The following is a 19,720-nucleotide window of genomic DNA, read 5'->3' as shown; positions in this document are numbered from 1 at the left end:
AAGCAGCGGGTGGCAGGAGAGGTCTGCACGCCATATGGGACCCTCGCCCAGCGGCCAGAGATCGAACCAGCACTGCAGAGGCTGCGGGCAGCTTTGCAACCCAGCACTCAACCGCTGCGCCACGGGGGAGGCCCTATTATTTTTTTTAAGATTTATTTATTTATATAAGAACCAGAGTACAGGCCAGATGTGTGGGAGGGTAAGAAGATTCACCAGAAACAGAGTGGGGAACAGAACAGGCAGACTGACGAAATACACTGCTGAGGGGAGCAGCAGGCTAGACAGAGAGGTCTGCCGTGCCATGTGGGTTTCTCCCCTGCTGGCTGGGATCAAACTGCGCTGCAGAGGCTCAGGACAGCTTCACAGTGCAGCGCACAACCGCCTGCGCCACCAGGGAGGCCCTCTCTCCTTTTTAAACAAGTAGATTTCTGGGCAACATTTCTTGTTATTCTGACTGAGCAGGTATGGAAATCAATGTTTTAAAGTGTACCAGGTGGTTCTTGACCAGTAGGGTCAGGTAAATGGAGGACAGGGATGGAGCAAGTCTTTCCAGCCACACGAACTTGAGCACATGTGCTTGGCTTGGCAGCCATTATAACTGCTTTTGATGCTATTGGCTTAAGGTTTTAAACTGTGTTAAAATACAAATTACAATTTAAGTTATACCTTTATGTAGGAAGATTCTGGGTCAGTGGTTCTTAACCTCAGCAGTACTTGAGAACCACCAGGGAACTTAAAAAATTGCAAATACTAGAGCTTCAATCTAGACTGATGAAATCAGAATGTATGGTAAGAGGCCTGGTCACTTATATATTTGTTTTTAAAGTTCCTTGGGTAATTTTGATGCCTGCTAAAAATTGCAAACCACTCTTTAAGGTATTTTTATGTAAGTAGTTTTAAAAGAAGGAAAATGAAACAAGAAAATACTACCAAAAGGATTAAAAAGGCACAAAAAGAAAACAAGAAACAAAAGATAGACTTGGACTTGCTACATTCCTGTATTGGACAAGCTTTGACCACTGACCAGGCAGTATATTAATACTGTTCTTTTCACTTAGCATGTAAGTCCATAAATATAGGTAGCAGATTCAAGAAGACACAAGCTTGACAATAAGCTATAAAAAAAAGAGAAACTATAAGAAAATTCAGTTTTTTAAAAATTCCTAGTAACCTTCTCCTCAGTGAAGATTCAGATACACACATTTTATGTTAAAATAAATACATGAAGGGCCTCCTCCTATTACCTTAAAATCAGTTCCTATAACTGCATTTCTATATTTTAGAACCTATTCTCTTACCTTTCTAATGGTTGCAACACATATTGTAGAAAGATTTAATGGGTCTATAGCTTCCAATTTCATTCCTTCCTTGAACCATTCCCCACTCTGGTCTACTTCTTTTACCTAAAGAATTACATGAAAGCACATTGACTGTTACAAATGTTACCATTTTTAACAACTAAAATATTACCAATTTGAAAAAGGTTTACCAGGTGAGAATACCAAATGTTTTCTCCTACCTACCTAGTAGTATAACTCAAGCTTCCATTAGGGAATATAGAATTCAGGCAAATAGAATTCAAGAATAATTATAATCAAAAGTTGTGACACCTTTGGATTACAAGTTCTTAATTCTTTTAAGTGAACATATGTAATTGTGATTTCCGTAATTTTAGGAAAAAACCCACAACCCTCTTTCAAACCTAATTTACAAATGAGGGTTCTTATAAAAACTTCTTACCTTAGCAAATAAATGTGGTGGTGTATCAAAATGTCCATCCTGTTTCTTTGTAATATCTACAAGGAAAAGTTACATACTAATCTGTCAGCATTTGTGAGAAGACCAAAAACCACGTTTCTTTGAAGGTTTCAAACTCACAAGGTATGTATATATAAAACATGGCAAAAATACATGCCTTCTACAGTTATGGTGAATAATATTCTTTAAGTCTTTCTCTCTTCAAAGTACATGTGCTATTAAATACACTCAGCCAATCAGAATGTTGGTAATTCCCTACTTAGGGAATTAAAACTTTAGAAGTATGTTTTTAATGTGTTTAATATTCAGTCTAACCACATTCCTTGCTATTTTGATTAAAAATGAATGGGAAGGGAAAAGCTATCTTTAGATCTTTCAAATGGGCTGGAAAAGAAAAGTGTAATAAAATAAATGTAGTTGTGAACAAAAATGCATTATTTTTAAATTGAGAACAAGTGGAAGAAACATAAAGGAATTGGTTAGGGTACTAGTATTTCAGTGTGAAACCTTCCCTAATTAAAGTAGAATAAGCAGCCCAGACTGTTAGAATGCTCATTTTTGATCTATGCTATTCTGTAGAGAAAAAAAAACCAACCAAAAAACCCAAGTAGTATAATTCAGCCTGAATGATATTTTCAACAGGAGTACTTGTGACAGATGCTTACCAGATCTTTTGAATCGATGGCCTATGCTTCGAGACCAACCAATATGATGGATTAATGGGCTGTGCATATGGCACCAGAAGTCATCTGTTCTATCTTCGCTCTCTTCATAGACTAGTCTTAATCGTCCTCCAATTACACTTTCCACCACTGCTACTCGTGTTCGACACAAATGTCTCTTGTCAACCACTTCTACTCTCATGCAAGGTTTGAAAGAATACTGCATACTCTCTGAAACCTTGAAACAAAAGCAGATAAAGACAGGACAGGGGTTTATGAATAATTTGTGTCATTTCATATTGCAATATTAAAAATACTGAGTGTACTTGATCATCTGGCTTACTAAAAAAATTATTCTTTAAAAAACTTCAAAGTTTTCACATTTTTTGCAGCTCTCATTTGAAACTTCAGCTGTTTCTAAAATCCTGTCTTTACCTTTTGTGAGAAATCGGGAGGAAGAGTTTTGGCACCAGTAAGTCGTTTCACTAGAAAAGCTTTCCAGTTTGTATATTTATGCTGAATAGCTAAAACAGAAGAAATAACCAGTTATATGTTGCAAAGAACTAGAACTATTTCATAAACTATTTGTTAAAAAGGTATCAAATTTCCCTGCAATTTAGAGTATTGACTAAGATTCTGAAGAATAACCACAGATAAAACAAGTCTTGCCACTAAATAAATTACTCAAAACCACGAAATATTATTTTAACTTCTATATTGCTATAATTTCCTACATGTGAAGTTGCATTAATGTATATATATTTAAATTACAACAGTGTTGATTCAAAAGAACATCTGTACTCCTATGTTTATTACAGCACTATTTATAATAGGTAAAACCTGGAAACAACCCAAATGCCCAAAAATAGATGACTGGATCAAGATGTGGTATATATACATAATGGAATACTATTGAGCAATCAGAAAAGATAAACTCATGCCATCCGCAGCAACATGGATGGAGCTAGAAGGAATTATGCTCAGTGAAGTAAGTCAGAAGGAAAGAGAAAAATGTCGATGGTTTCACTTATAGGAGGAATAACAGGGGAACCAAATAAGACATCAGTGTGAAAAAATGTAACAATACAAAACACAACAAAACAAAACCAGACAATTATAAATCAGAGACATCCTGCAGGGGAGGAGGAGGAGGGAGAGGGATCAGAAGGAGGGAGAGAGGAGCACAGGGAACTGTGGTGATGGTGCACGGGTGCACTGGTGAAGGAAATTCTATGGGGACTACACCTAAGGGGTGGGGGGAAGCAAGTATTATTTAAAAATGAACAATGATGTAAAGAATACAAAAAAAAAATAAATTACAATGTTAAATAAGCTACTTACTTCTAGGAGGGACAAGAGGTTTTCCACTGGCTGCACACCAACCAACTGGATGGATATCAGAACCACATATATTGCACCAGAAGTCCAGACCAGAGTCATTTTCAAATCCTTCATATCTTAAAAGGGCATTATAACCTGAAACCAACAAATTGATAACAAGATGAGAAAACAAAATGTAAGGAAACAAGAAACAGAATATGCTTGCTGGCAGTGGTTGTGAAATGCCGGTGTGCATATGTGACAATCACAGTATGTGTTTTGAATTATGGTGAACGGAACAATGCATGCATTTAGAGAATGTTTATATAGCTGAGGAAATGTTTTGAGGGAAGGGTGGGAATTGAACTGGGTAATATGGTATGTGTTGCGCATGGGACACTCCTGTGAGAGTGAGCACAGACAGAGGGGACAAAGAATGTGCTTCCTTCATAGGAAGGAGACCAGCTTCATTAGAACACATCATTTATTTTGTGGAGAAACAAAAAATTTGGCCAGGGGTGTATGATGCAGCTCATTAATAGCTGTAAATGTGACCATCTTTATCCTAAGGACAAAGAATCCATTAAAGATACTTGGGCAGGGCCTCCCCGGTGGCGCAGTGGGTTGAGTGCAGTGCTGTGAAGCTGTCTACAGCCTTCGCAGCGGTGGTTCGATTCCCAGCTGGCCAGGGAGATTCCCACATGGCGTGGCTGACCTCTACTGTCTCACCTACTGCTCCCCTCAGCAGTATATTTCAGTCCTTCTGCCTGTTCTGCTCCCTGCTCTGTCTCTGGTGTTTTCTCTCACCCTCCCATACCTCTGGCCTGTACCCCAGTGCTTGTATAAATAAATAAATCTTAAAAAAAAAAAAAGTACTTGGGCAGAAAAATGATAAGACTGCAAATTTAAGGTGAGTAAGCCAACTCCTTGAGTAATCTAAGAACATCTTTTGTTATCTGAGTGGTTGCCACTATTTGAAAAAACTATAGTGCCCTACTATGTCACTCATGAAAGACCTTGTCATATAATGCATTTGACACCTGGCTTATGTGAGTTCACTAAAAAACACTAGTCTTACACTTCTGCAGATCAGCTGCTCAGTGTCTTCACATAGTAGATACCAAATGCAATAAGCTATCAAGGGCCACGTACATAAAAGCAGTGAAATGGGAGTAAGGAAAAACCTAAGATATATGAGATCATCAACACTAGTTTACTTTTGTTATTCTGTACCTTATTTCTCTTTTTAGTATTTCAACTTTTTGTTGCATTTCAAAGTATTTTCCTAGACCAGGGATTGGTAAATTACATTATAGTCCACAGATTACATTACGGTTCACAGATTTGGCCTACTGCCTTATGTTTTTAGTCTGTCACTGAAGAATTGTTCTTACATTTTTAAATGAGGGAAAATCAAAGGAATAATATTTCATGACATGTGACAATCACATGAAATCCAAATTTCGGTATTCATAAATAAAATTTTATTAGAACACAGCTATGTCTCTTCATTGGTGTAGTGCTTGCTTGCTTCTGTGCTATAATAGTAGAGCTGAGTAGCTGTGACAGACTATTGCCCACAAAGCTGAAAATATTTACTGCCTGGCTTTATACAGTAAAAATTTTGCCAACCTCTGCTCTGCATTGTATTTATTATTTGGCAATACTTGCAAAATTTATCAATTTTTTTTACAAAAGTTACAAATATAACCAACATTTTCTAGTAAATAATTATGCATGTTCTTCACCTGCTAATTTTACTATTCCAGCAATCCAGAAGACTTTGGTAGGTAGGCTGCAGTCTGTATTAGGAACTTCTACTCTCACATTTTCTGAGATATCACCCCAGCAGGTCCCCATAGGTGCCTGTCACATAAAAATCATTAAATTATCATTCTTGTTAACATAAAATCTAAAGCAAATCATTCAAAATTAAGCATTACCATCAACAATGAAAACATTACCCTAAAAATGCCATTTAATTCATTTTTCTAAAAATATTATCACTCCCCTTTCACGCAATTTTATTCAGAAAAAGTCAGTGTCAGAGTCAAGCTCAAGATGAAGACAATCCACATATATTAGAACAGATCCGTGTCGACTTCAAACTTCAGTAGTCTGTCCTAATACAAGACTTGGGTGGCAATTTTTATAAAAGGTGAGTCACAAACTTGACTGTAAGTAGATTTCACTGGATAAAGATGGCTTGAGAAACCCATTATTTTTAATAAACACTGAATGAATGTATTTTACCCCTAGCCTCTTATTTTAAAAGATCTGGGCACAGAGCAGAAAGAAAAAAAATTCCAATCAGCAATATGGTTTCCAATAACACAGGAGAAACAAAACTCTATAATCTATATTTTCAACTTAAGTTAAATTCTTGGAATAAAAATATAGTCTGTTAAAACAGATATGAGGCAAAAGCACTGGACAGAGTTAGTAAAAAGACAGATTTGAAGAGTTTTTGGAGACGCATACCATGACAAATTGTAAATAATTACTTTGAAATTTCTCATGCAGGAGTTACAGTAAGAGAAAACTCAGTGTTAGAACTGGTAATTACTAGCCTCCACAACAAATGGTAAAGATGGGACCCAGAAAACCGATTAAATGAGTATCATGAATAGATTTTTCAATATCTAATAAATATTCCCAAATTAGAATTTCTAGTATATTTTAATATTTATAAAACTTGAGGCTATTTATAATTATCTGGAATTTACGCAATGGTTAATTAAATCAAACAAATAAATTAGGCATATAAATGCTAACACCAGTCTCTGTGGTCCTTGATAATCAGCTCTTTTTATTAAATATAATTTAGAACCTTGATCATAAAGGAGAGGATTAGGTGAGGCTGTTAAAGACCTGATAATACAAACACATCAGGAAAAGACCAAATCACTTCAAAGCTCAAAGATGAGCAGACAAAGACATCTAAGAATTACATGAACTAGCCGGGTGGGCAAATGTTTTGCATGCAAGGCCTCTCATATTTTGGTGGATACTAACCCAACAGGAAGTTGGTAGCCTAAATCAAAACTCAACCCTTATCCTCTCAATAGTCTAAGTAATTTCTGATGGAGAGGAAGAAAATATGAAATAACAATGAACTAGGGTAAGTCTAGAAATTAAAGACAATCCATTTGTAACTACTATTTTATATTCATGATAAGCAATTAATACACATTAATAACTTAAGAGACTGTGGCCTCTCTCACTTATTTCTGATTCTGCAGGGGTACATAAAACTCTCTCTCTGAGCTATACAAAAAGTAACACATCGATTACGACTACCTCTTTCTGTTTTAAAAGGTAAGACTGGACTCTTCAGGTTCTGCTATCTCTCCCTATATCATTCTAGACTGTAGGGCCATCCCTATTGCCAGCAGATCTGATCAGAAAAGGAGAGGCTGGACGGAAGTTCGGTAACATAGATTTGCTGTCATATGATAACACAAAGACTGAATTCATTTCTGTGAGGAGTAACCAATTAGAGCAGACAGATGCAGCAAATGTACACACTGAATTAAGGTAGAGTACCTAGCCCTCTTCGCTTGGCTGCCAAATCTTGTGTATTGGTTTGTTTACTGCTGAGAAGAGGCGTGGTTATATTGACAAGTTGGGGTTAAGTTGACACTCTGCTAAGATAATTTGGCATACAGGACTCCCTTCTGAACTAGATATGACAAAGTCATACCAATGGGAAAAAAAAGCCTTAATTGTTTGGAGCAAATAACTTTTAGTCACATTTTATTAAGGAAAACAAAATGTCAATATTCTCACTTTAAAAAACAAAGTTAACAATCACTCTAGTGGGGGATGTTTATATTTTCCTCCCTACAGTCTGGATTGGTATAGGAGAAAGTAGCAGAAAGTGACATTTGTTCTTGCCTGTAAGGTTGTGGTTCTGCTAGGCCCTCTTAAACCAATCCATATGGTTTACTCTAAGAAAAAAAATGAAGAAACAAAACAACAAAAAAGAGCACCACAGCATGGCACAGTATGTGCTCAATGTGTTGAAATAATAAAGTAATTTCACAGATATATCTGCCCTTTTGTTTCAAATGAATATTTTTAAGTGTGGAAGACTAAATGACCCAGGGCTTGACAGCCATCTTCATCCAAGTCATCTGTCTTCTCTTGCTGGCAGGAGGGATACCTCTGAAAGTCTGGATTGGCATAGCATGAACTAGCAGAACCATAATTTACAGGTAACAACAAATTTACCTTCCAGACTCAGGATGAGAGGTCCACCTCAGGCTCCTCCCCAAACCAGGAAGATCTGCTTCACCACTTCCTGCTCCAGGGCCACTCGTGAGGGCTATCTGTGAGCGACTCTCCTTCCCTGCAAGGTAAGCTGTCATCAGGTCCTGCAGGACACGGCCATCCAAATGCTGAGGGCTCCCCAGCACAAATGTATGATAACTTCCACCTGCCTGTCCATAAGAAAATAACTGGGTGGGAAGTCTTACTTTCTGTACTTGAAGAATATCCCCAGGTAGTCCAAAAGCTCAGTGGCTAATATTTAGACTCTAGGAGGGTTGATACATGACATACATGATGCTTTTATGGCAGAAATACAGATTTCTCTCTACAGAGCTGCCAACTTGTAACTTTTGGTAACCACCCACAATCTTCAATTTAAAAAGAGCTTAAAGGCCTCTCTGGTGGCGCAAGGGGTTTTAAGCACAGCACTATGAAGCTATCTGCAGCCTCTGCAACTCGAGTTCGATTCCCGTCTGGCCAGGGAGCTATCCACATGGTGTGGCAGACCTCTCCTGACTTGCCCGCTGCTCCCCTCAGCAGTGTATTTCAGTCAGTCTGTCTGTTCTGTTTCCCACTCTGTCTCTGGTGAATCCTCTCACCCCCTGCACCTCTGGCCTGTACCCCAGTTCTTGTATGCATAAATAAATAGATAAATCTAAAAAAAAAAAAGCATGCTTAAGTGGCAAAGTTTGGCCCTAATATTGCACATAGGTAACCAAGATCTATCCCAACAATGACAATGACAAATGTACAAAAATCCACCACTAAATACCTGAAGCATCTGTTTAATAGAGGACATCTAGTAGAGAAAGAGGAAATATTTGACCAAAAAGGGGAGAAAATCTTCATTGAAAATTAACTAGAAAGAAATTAGAACTCCGCAATACTATTAAAGGAATTAACAGGAAGCAGAAACAGAAAAAAAAAAAACAAAACCAAAAAAACCCAAAAACCTGTTTCTTCTTTCTCCAGAAAGTCCACTCACTATTTGATACCAGAATCTACTTACTGGGGACGTGCAAGCAGAGTACAAAAGGAAAATGGGACCCATGATAGGGTGGAATTAAAATGGAAAGAATGCTCTCTGTACGTAAAAAGAGATAGGAAACAGTGACTACTAATCTGAAAGTTCATAATTAAATAAAAATAAGTATACTGGGCCTCCCTGGTGGTACAAGGGGTTAAGCACCGCACTACGAAGCTGTCCACAGCCTCTGCAGCATGAGTTCGATCTCTGCCTGGCCAGGGAGCTACCCACATGGTGAAGCAGACCTCTCCTGCCTTGCCCGTTGCTCCCCTCAGCAGTGCATTTCGGTTATTCTGCCTTTCTGTTCCTGTTCTGTCTCTGGTGAATCCTCTCACCCCCCCGCATCTCTGGCCTATACCCCAGCTCTTGTATGCATTAATAAATAAATCTTAAAAAAAAAAAAAGAATATTGTTTAAAAATTGGGACATTCTAATAGAACTAAAAGGCAACTTTAGAAACAGACCAAAATTAAGAAACTAATCTAAATTATTTAGGCTTTCTTTAAAATATGAAAGACAGACTGGTGATTTTTATTATCTTATAGTCCGCTGTTTTCCTGTAGAAACTTGTTTCGTGGCAACACTCATAAAAGCTAATCAGATGCACTAATAAGTGCCAGAAACCAATTTAAGTTTTATTTCCATTACAAAGAAACTCTGTAATCTAGGATGACATACTGAAGATTCTAACTTTAGTTAAAATGGACATATTTATCTTCAACTTTCAATGGAAGCGTGTGGGGTCAAGGTTAGGAAAAGAAAACACAAGGTAATTTTACTTTATAGATACTATTTTACTCATAAACACATATCTGAAAAATAGATCATGAGTTTTATTACAAACTATTGTTATTGCATATACACAAACAGAGGGGTTTTTGTTCTTAAACCCAAAAATATGCTACATGCTGCAAACAAGAATGGATAACCTTATCCCCTCAAGCTGGTATACAGGCCAAGGAGAGAACTAGAATATATCATGTAAATAATACCAGGTATATCTGTGGAGACACGATGTCAAAGCCTAGTAAATTCAGCTTTAAAGTTACAGCATCTGTGTACCAAAAAAGAGGAACTTTTAAAAAAACTATAGAACCACAACTATCTTCAAGGGAGAAAAAGTCACATGATGACATTTCTGGTCCTAGCAGCAACAGTATCAGTAAGAGACAGAGTATACAGTTCAATATTAAACCAAAGAAATTTGAAGTCTGTGTGTGTGTGTATATATATCTATATATATCTATATCTATCTATCTATCTATCTATCTATCTATCTATCTATCTATATATATATGACTATACAAACATTATTTTAGCTTTGGTTATATGGCTTGCACATTTGATATTAGCACATTTTGGTTCATGCTGTAACGCTAAGGAAAGAAATGTTTTACCTGATTTTACAAGGCAAAAAAAAGGGAAATAGTGTTTCAATTTAAAATGCTGACTTAAACTTAACAGTGCTTTAAGCTAATGGTTCTGCATACATATAGATCAGTTTCCTCTGGTTCAAACATAAGTTACTAAGAGAAGACAACAACCTGTGAATTTAATTAATATACATGCAGTGCACCTAATTAGCATAGAGTATAGCAGTTTTATTTTAGAGATTTTTATCCCACAGGATCAATATGGATACTGTTTTTGGAGGCTGTGAAATAATAGAAAAGAAAAAAAAGTGTGTGTCTCTGCCCTAGTTTCTGGCACAGAACTCTTAAAAACCTCTGCAATTTAAGTAATAGGAGTACTAAGAGCATGCTTTGTTTTAATTTTGGTCTTTGGCTCTGTTTCCTGACATACTGCTCCTAAATCCTTTGGAATTTCTTGGGTGACAGGAATGCCTTTTGTTCTAGTGAGGTGACTTGCAAATAACTTCAGGAAGGGAATGGTCACCAGAAAGACCAAGCTATAATTAGAAGCTTGGAATTTTCAACTCCAACCCCCCACCTCTGGGAAGGGAGAAGGGCTGGAGTAAGCCAGTGATTGATCATGCCTATGGGATGAAGCCTCCACAGAAATCTCAATGCACAGGGTTTACAGAGTTTCTGGGTTGATGAACAACTTGAGGTGCCAGGAGAGCGGTGTGTCCGGAGAGGGTATGGAAGTGCCACGTCCCATTCTGTATAACTTGTCCTACATATTTCTTCATCTGGCTTTTCATCTATATTCTTTATAATAACCCAGTTAACATTAAGTGTACCCTTGAGTCCTGTGAGCTGTCCTAGCAAAAATTAATCAAACCCAAGGAAAGCATTAAGGAAATGGTGATTTAGAATCAGCTGGTGAGAAGCATGGGTGGTAACCTAGAACTTGCGACAGGCATCTGCAGCAGAGGTGGGCTTAAGAAGACTGAGCCCTTAACTTATGGGTTTCTGATGCTAACTCCAGACAGTGTCAGAACTGAATTGAATTGCAGGATATTCAGCTGGTATATGAGAACTGCTTGATGAGTAGAAAACTACATATCAGGTGTCAGAAGTATTGTGTAGTTGGAGTAAGTAAAAGAGAAACAGGAGTGTTTTTCTACAGGGGCTTAATTCAAAACCATACAGGGAAAAAAAAAAAGACTTTGCATTATGAAAATTAGGTCAAATTGGCACAGAAATAGATACAGAGACCAATGAAATATAACTGAAAGCCCAGAAATAAACCCATGTACAGATTAGCACCTCACCTATTAAAGCAACTATGAATACAAAATGGGCAAAAAACAGACCCTAAGAAATGGTGTTGGGAATACTGAAAAGACACACATAAAAGAATGAAGTTGGATCACTTGATAACTCCATACATAAAAATAAACTTCAAATGGATTAAAGATTTATATCTAAGACCTGCAACAATAAAATATAGGGAAGAAAGCATGACACAATGGTAAAGATGCTTTTGGTGGTTCTACCCTTATGGCAAGGGAAATTGGAAAAAAAAAAAAACAAACAATTGTGATTACCTCATTAAAAAGCTTTTATGTAGTGAAAGAAAATACAAGCTTAAAAAGACACCATAATGAATGGCAGAAAAACTCAGTATGTAACCAATGAAAGGGTTAATATCCAAAATATATGAAACTCACACAATTTAAAAATAAAAAAACCCAAAGAATCCTATTAATAAATGGATAGCAGATATGAATAGACATTTCACCAAAGAGGATATCCAAAAGGCCAATAGATATATGAAAAATATACTCATCATCACTTCCAGTAAGAAAGATGCAGGTTAAATCTACAAAGAGATACCATCTCATACCCTTGAGAACGGAACATAAAGTGCTGGAGGATGTGGAGAAATAGGAGTCTTATTATGCTCTTGGTGGAAATATAAACTGCAACCATAATGGAAAGCAATCTGGATTTGTCTTAAAAACTAAAAATGGAAATTTCATACAAACCAGCAACCCCACTCTTGGGCATCTATCCAAAGAACATGAAACCATCAATGCAAAATATATGTTCTACAACGGAACATTATTTACAACAGCTAGGACATGGAAGCAGTTTAAATGCCCAATGAAAGATGACTAGATCAAGATGATGAGATATATCCAAACTATGGAATACTATTTAGCCATAAGGAAAGATGAAATGCTGCCGGCAAAAATAGGGGGAGTTTGTGAGAATTATGCACATCAAAGCAAGTGAGAACGATAAAAACAAATACTGGACATTTACACAGCAACAATTTGATAAAACAAAACAGTTACAAAAACTAGTGGACATCAATAAACACTGTGAGGGCTCAGAAGTTAAAAGGGAGGGAGAGGGTAAAAGGATGTAAGAGATGGTGGTGGGGAAAAGAAGCAAAGCAGCAAATGGTCAAAAAAAAAAAAAATTAAAAAAAAAAAAAGGGTTGTTAAAGCCCACAGTTGAAAATTATAATCAAGTTACTGGAACAAAAGTAAAGTTTCTTCCTTTGTAACAAGGGATAGACTAGATGATTTTTAAGATGTCTTAGAGCTTTGTGACCATATGATTTTGAGCAATTAAAAATCACACTACCTAATTCAATGGTTTCCAACTTCAGAAAATGCAAAGGAAGGGGGAGCCAAGGATCAAGGGCTAAGGTTCTGCTCATACCACCCCACCCCTGTCAGACCAATCAGTACAGCTTCCTCCTATCCTAGGTATGTTTATTAGGGAAAAGAGGGACTCTGATGCTTGAATAAAGTCTGAAAAGTACCACACCAATATAAAATGAAAGCTGTATCAGATATATGGTAATTACAATATATAGCTTTCTAAGCATGTATGTATAATTAAGCTTATATGTATATATAAGCATATATGCTTAGAAAGGGAAATAAGAAAATAAACAATTGAGATTATCAACTGACACATAAAATGACAATTGGGGCTTTATTTCCATTGCTATTTATAAAACATTTCAAAGACTTGTAACTGAGCGATTGAGTATAAACTACTACACATAATTATTTCAGTTATCAAGGAGGATACAGTCCTATGATGTGCTTTGCAGAAACTTCATTTTCAGAAGATTAAAGATAATAGATGCCAGAAAGTAGAATTCTACTCTTGAAATTCTATGATTTTACAACTACTCACAATCATAGTTAAGTGCTGGAAAACAAAAACTGTTTACATGGGATCCTACTCCAAGAAGTTGGATACCTCTTCTTCTGGAAGAAAGCAGTTAAGGTTCTGACACTGTCCCCACCCCCAATTCCTGATTCAATCATAACAGCTCTGCTTCCATGTTACATCTTGGATGTTTTTAAAAGTTTGTTGAAAAAAGAATCCCAAAGGAGCAGGGAAAGGTCCCCAACCTGTACTCAGGTTGAAGAGAAGGCAGATATAGAGTCTGGAGAAAAAGGCCCTACCACTGAACCAAAGTCCCAGTAGCATACATCCAGTCTTAGACCAGAAGACAAACTAGAGGACATCAATAAAGTAGTGGACATCCTACAAGGCAGGATCTGGATTGGAGCTGATCCTGACAAAAGGTGTTCTACAGCTAAACCCAGCAACTCTCCTTAGAGACCTAAAAAACTACCTGAGGGAGAGAACCATGAAAAGTCAACTCCAAAGGACAAAAGTGTAACATGAGCTCCGACCTTCTAAACCCAATGGCTTCAAATGAAGATGCAGGTTTATGGCAACAAAGCAAACACATTTGTACTAAAATATATTAAGAGATTGGCAATATATTTTTTTTTCTTATTTTATAAGAAGGTAGTAAAGAAAGATGAGTGGAACAGGAAGGGATTCAGTAACAGATAACTCACTTTTGAGTGAGAAAGAGGAAGCTCCACATCATCATCATAAATAAAAAAATTAAGACTAGCTATTCTATGTGCTAGAAAATTTTAATCTAAAAGAAGCAGCCAGAATAAAATCACTTTCATTGTAAGAGGTTTTCTTGCAAAGAACTTTAATAATACAGTATTACTATTAAAATATGGACATGAAATGAAATAACTTCGGGTTTTGAGAAGCTACTTTTAAAATATTCTTCTTACATAAAATAGTTTGATGTGATTTATGATACTAAAACATAAAAAACAGAATGTTAAAGTAAAAGTAGAAGAAGAGAGAAAGGCTATTTAGAAAGAGACAAATACTCCAGGAATCTAGGATGAAAGAGTTACTGTCACTGAGAAATTAATCTAATTATGGACTTCTCTGTACCAGAAAGAACTATCCCAAGAGAGAAGGGTTAAAGATTTGCTCTGTAGTTCTATTTAAAGCTGCTGTGGTGGTGTTCTCAATATATTTCACAAAAATGTGACAATACTATCCACATTAAAGTAAAGTAAGTCACCAGGTTTACAGTGAGATAAAATATCTAAGCTTTTACTTGGGTTGATACACAGTCAGCAGCCACTAAATAAGAAAGGGCTTTATACCTGTATCTTCAAAAGAAAGAAAACTAGCAAATTAGTGAGCTTGGCTTTAATTTATATTTCTACTACTGAATTAATGTGGTTAGCCTTGATCAAGATCCTTTACTGGCCAACAATGAATGAAAGTTCATTTGGCTTTCCACAGACACAAGCTCAATTTTGTCCACACATTGTTACTCATAACTAAAGCCCACTCAGAATCAACAAAATGTTAAGTGTAAACAAAATTTTATTCATTAGTTTTCTCAATTCTTTCTCCTTTTTTTTTAATACACGGTCTGAGGCAGAAAGAACCTTCAAATATAAACTTGCAGTCAGGTTAAATAAAATATTGCAGAGAATTAATCACAGATAATAAAAAGAATGGAATCAAAGGAAAGAACTTATAATTAGATACATTTTTGACATTAATTCTGACTTCTTGAGATGTTCTGTGACAGTATACGTGGTAAAAAGAATATGCTGCCAAGTGTTTTACACAGTATCATATATTTATCTGTCTATAAAGTATATTACTAGTAGTCCCTTTTTATTTTTGTAACTTTACATTTGGACACAAAAACAAAACTGGAGCAAAGATCCTTTTCTGAATTACCAGATCAAATTACAAAGATACATGACAGATGGTTTTTATTAGGCTGAACCATCTGATACTGTCAATATACAACTACGGTTGTACCTTGAACACAGGTTGAACTACATGAGTCCATTTCGCGATTCTTTTTCTATGAAATCTTTTCATGAATTCAACCAACTGTGGATGGCTCTTGTCCCTAACACCTACGTTGTGCAACTGCACTGTATTTTTATACACAAAACAGCAATTTTAAATGGTTTTACTTAATATGAAAACTGAATGAGACTTTTCCCTGTTTAAAATAATTTCAAATTACAATTTTTTTATGGGAAGCTTTTACTTGTAAAACTCACAGTAGAAGTAATTTTAAACTATAATATTTAATGAAAAAAATATCATTACAATGTATAAAATGTATAAAATAAAGACCTAAGGATAAGACGCTTAGGTGGTGGTGTATTTTCAGATTTAAACAATTATTAAGCACTTCACTATAAGGTAAGAAATTCCATACTCACATGTTTAAAGCAGGTAACTGGAGCTGCTATAAAGCTATTGCTATTGATGTAGTTACCCCAGCTGAAACCTTCCATGGAAACTGCTGCAGAAACAAAATAAATCTAGATATAGTACAATTCTTAAATCTTTTATTTATAAGAAGGATATGATTTTAAATTTGAGATGATACAATATTACCACCTTTAAAGTAAGTTTTTTTTTTTTTCTCCTGTAGAGACTGAACTCTAAATAAACCATATTTGCAAATAAACAGCGGTTAAGTCTTCTATATACTACATATACTCCTCTGGAAGTAAAGAACAGGCTCTCCAGTCAGGAGAGACACAAAGAAGTGTGCAGGATAACAAACACTGCTATAGCTGCCTTTGTGCTTTTATTCCCTTGTAGCCCCTACTGTCTATTTCCATGAGGTGTCTACCTAGTATCTACCACCGCCCTCCTCCCTATCCACCTCCTTGCCTTTGCATGCCAATTACCAATCTTCTATTAGAAACAGTCCTCTCTCCTTAATGGCTTCCTGTTATTACTCTCCTCTCCCCAACCCCTTTCAAGTCTGCTAAATGTCCTATTTCTTTGCAAATTATCTCCACAGTGCTTCCCACCGAATATAAAAAATGAAGAAACCCAATAAAAGACATTAATATTAAAGAGATTTTCATAAGAACTGAAACTTGTGAATACAAGTTTCTTTTCTAGAATAATTTATTGAAACTAAAATGATCATCTAGTGACATAATGGGCTTAGAAAGAGCTTAAACAGAATCCAAAAATAAGAGTCATTAATCACAACTAGTTGAATCAATATCAAATATTTCACCCACATTACCTGCTTTAGTCTTTGCTTGATTTTGCAAGGTAGCTTGATACTGAGCATATGCGGCTAGTTTAGCAACTAAAGGTTGTTTCTGAAGAACTTTTGCTTTCTTTGTTGGAGGCTTACCCTAAAACAAGAAGAGTTAAGTAAATAGGATTCTTTTTTATTCCCCCCAACTTGATTGCAACTACTCAATCTGCTTAAGTAAACATTGAGGGTTTAGAAAATTGTTAAAGCAGAAGGAAACATACAAGAAATTTTAACACGAGGAATGTTTTCTGGAGTTCTGCTACAATGTAGGTATCTTATACGGGTAGCAGAGCTGGCACAGACTAACACAGCAGTATGCAAATTAATATGTTAATAAAAAATTATATCCCATAAGAGGTTAAATATAGGCTGTGGGTGGGAATTTGATTCCTTCTTATACTAGATAAAACCAGTGGTTATTCACTCATGCAGGTTGCCAAGCATTGCTATTTATATGGTAAGAGAAGATAATTTAATGTTTAAAGAGCAAGTGACTGAGGTTTATACCTTTAGTGCTAACGCAAAAGATCAATGACAAAATGATCATGGGCCAAATTCAGTGTGACAAACTGCCATCCATTTGGGTACAGACCACTGTTCAGGATCATTAGGTACTGTCTATCTGAAATAAAGAAATACATCTCAGTGATGTATTTCCTTAATTTTGGGGATTTAAATAATCCTTTCAGTGCTATGTAATGATCACAATAATAATTAAAGGACAGTAAGAAAAATGTGATCACCCAAATATATTAGAAAAATCAGCTATTTAGTGCCTTTAAAATTTGTTTATCTGCTACAATAGCAACAACTTAGTTAAATCTCCATACTGTAGGCACTGATGTACATTTACAGAAAGATGACTTTCTATATCTATACCATTATTTTTTAAATAGTTCAATTAACCATATACAATTGTATCTTCATATACAATTTGAAGTATCAAATGTGTTGCAATTAAAGGTAAAAAGTAAAAATGATGGGAAGATAAAGGCACAGGGTAAATCTCCTCCCTCCCCATGTTAAAAGATTCTACCTTGATGTTAACGTAAAGGAGGAAAAATTGCTCCACTTTCTGCATATAAAAAAGTTTATTATAGTTACACGTATTAGAAAAGGGTAAGTATTTTTAATTCACTTAAACTATTCATAATTTATTTTGGATGATAAGCCTTGTCTATTTATAGTAGATATTCAATTTTATAGACAATTTTCAGGGCTCACATATTTCCTAAAACTGTAGGGTGTAAAATGATAATGGGCCAACTAGACAGAGGTAGAGTGCAGTGAATCACAATCAAATGACAGATAAACAGTGAAAGTCATAGGAATAACAGGTATAAAGAATAAGAAAGTTTCTGTACCGTTACCTGAAGTCTGGCCAAAATGCTTGCCTTCTTGGAGTTTGACGAGTAACTTCTTGAACACGAAACGCTACAGAAACGCTTTGTTTTAGAGTAAAAAGCATCTCGAACGCCAACCATCCCACACATTTCACAGGTAGCTAGTTAACAAAATAAAAACATTGTTAATATGCTATAAACCAAATGTTATCAAATAGTTTAATTTCTTCAACTACCTAAGGATTCTGATTAAAAAACTTCCTTCTTTCTGCTGTTACACAAATGATAAAAAAAAAAAAAAGGAAACTGAGGACAGCTGGGGTAAAAAGGGGATGTCAAAAGACAAATAGAAGTCAGATTCAGCTAACACTTCCTAAGTGCTCACCACGTGCCAAGCATTTTTATGTACATTATGAGCTCCAGTCTTGGAAAGGATTATAAACAAAAGATAGAAAGAAATGCAAGCACAGCACAAGCCTTTAAAGGGCAATAGGAAGAGCCTTTCAAGTTCAAGGAACTTTCAAGGTATATGTTCAGGGGAAAAGAAGGAAGGATATGTTCAAAGTTTGAGGTAGTTCCTCTATTATTAACTGATAATAAGAGTGAAACAAAACTACTGCTGTGCCTCTGCTATAAATGATCATAATGGACAATAATCTGAAAGGCAGAATTAGAAGAAAAGGGTCACAAGAACTGAAGATCAGGAAAAATATATACCAAAGAGTGGGACTGCTGGATCACATGGTAGTTCTATTTTTCCACAGAAAATTGATTAATTTATATTTCTACCAAGGGTTCCCTTTTCTCCACAGTCTAACTTGTTAACACATCATTTCTTGGCTTCTTTGATAACTGTCATCCTAATGAATACAAGGTGATATATCATTGTGGCTCCCCTTTGCATTTTCCTGATGATTAGTGATAAGAAAGCACCTTATTACGTACTTACTGTCCATTTGTATGCCTTCTTTGGAAAATGTCTATTTAGGTCTTTCACCCATTTTTAAATTGGATTATTTACCACACTGAGTTGTATGAGTTCTTTATATATTTTGGATATTAACTCCTTACCAGACAAATGGTTTGCAAATATTTTCAACTATTCTGTAGGTTACTTTTTTGATGTATCTTTTTCTGTGCAGAACCTCTTCAGTTTGATGTAGTCCCACTGTTTATTTAGCTTTTATTGCCTGTGTTTTTGTTTATTAACTAATTTGCTTGTCAAGACCAATGCCAAGGAGCTTCCCCTCTGTGTTTTCTCCTAGGGGCTTCACGGTTTCAGGTTTCACATTTAAATCTTTAATCCATTTTAGGGGTGGGGATCAGGATTGAAAAATAAATATTTATCCATTTTGAGTTAATTTTTTGTGAGTGGTATAAAGAGGTCCAGCTTCATTCTTTTGTATGTGGATATCAAGTTTTCCCAATACCATTTAAAGACCATTCTTTCTTCATTATATGTCTTGGTGGTCTTATAAAAGGTTATACAACCATAAACCATTATCTCAAAGAGGCACCTGCCCTTCCATGTTCAC

General features: G+C 35.8%; 1 protein-coding gene across 9 annotated transcripts in view; it reads right to left on the bottom strand.

Annotated features, from left to right (window-relative positions):
• Window positions 1-19,720, bottom strand: part of MBTD1 (mbt domain containing 1) — a 58,413-nt gene that overhangs the window by 16,906 nt on the left and 21,787 nt on the right. For 4 of the 9 annotated variants that reach the window (XM_054689700.1, XM_037494914.2, XM_037494916.2 and 1 more), the window contains 9 exons: window positions 18,207-18,346; window positions 16,825-16,939; window positions 15,998-16,080; window positions 5,489-5,606; window positions 3,762-3,896; window positions 2,856-2,944; window positions 2,424-2,658; window positions 1,741-1,796; window positions 1,299-1,403 (listed from right to left, as the gene is read on the bottom strand). In XM_054689700.1, coding sequence (XP_054545675.1) covers window positions 1,299-1,403; window positions 1,741-1,796; window positions 2,424-2,658; window positions 2,856-2,944; window positions 3,762-3,896; window positions 5,489-5,606; window positions 15,998-16,080; window positions 16,825-16,939; window positions 18,207-18,346 — 1,076 coding nt within the window. Of the gene's footprint in view, window positions 1-1,298; window positions 1,404-1,740; window positions 1,797-2,423; window positions 2,659-2,855; window positions 2,945-3,761; window positions 3,897-5,488; window positions 5,607-7,973; window positions 8,092-15,997; window positions 16,081-16,824; window positions 16,940-18,206; window positions 18,347-19,720 lie in introns of those variants that run through there. The other 5 variants (XM_037494922.2, XM_054689704.1, XM_054689706.1 and 2 more) reach the window with 3 other exon arrangements.

The sequence above is a fragment of the Talpa occidentalis genome, unplaced genomic scaffold (genome assembly GCF_014898055.3).
Source record: "Talpa occidentalis isolate TD23 unplaced genomic scaffold, MPIMG_talOcc4v2.1 talOcc4.7, whole genome shotgun sequence".
In the NCBI taxonomy this organism is placed as follows: Eukaryota; Metazoa; Chordata; class Mammalia; order Eulipotyphla; family Talpidae; genus Talpa; species Talpa occidentalis.
The sequence above is the reverse complement of the archived record's forward strand: the minus strand, read 5'-3'. Positions and strand labels throughout refer to the sequence as shown.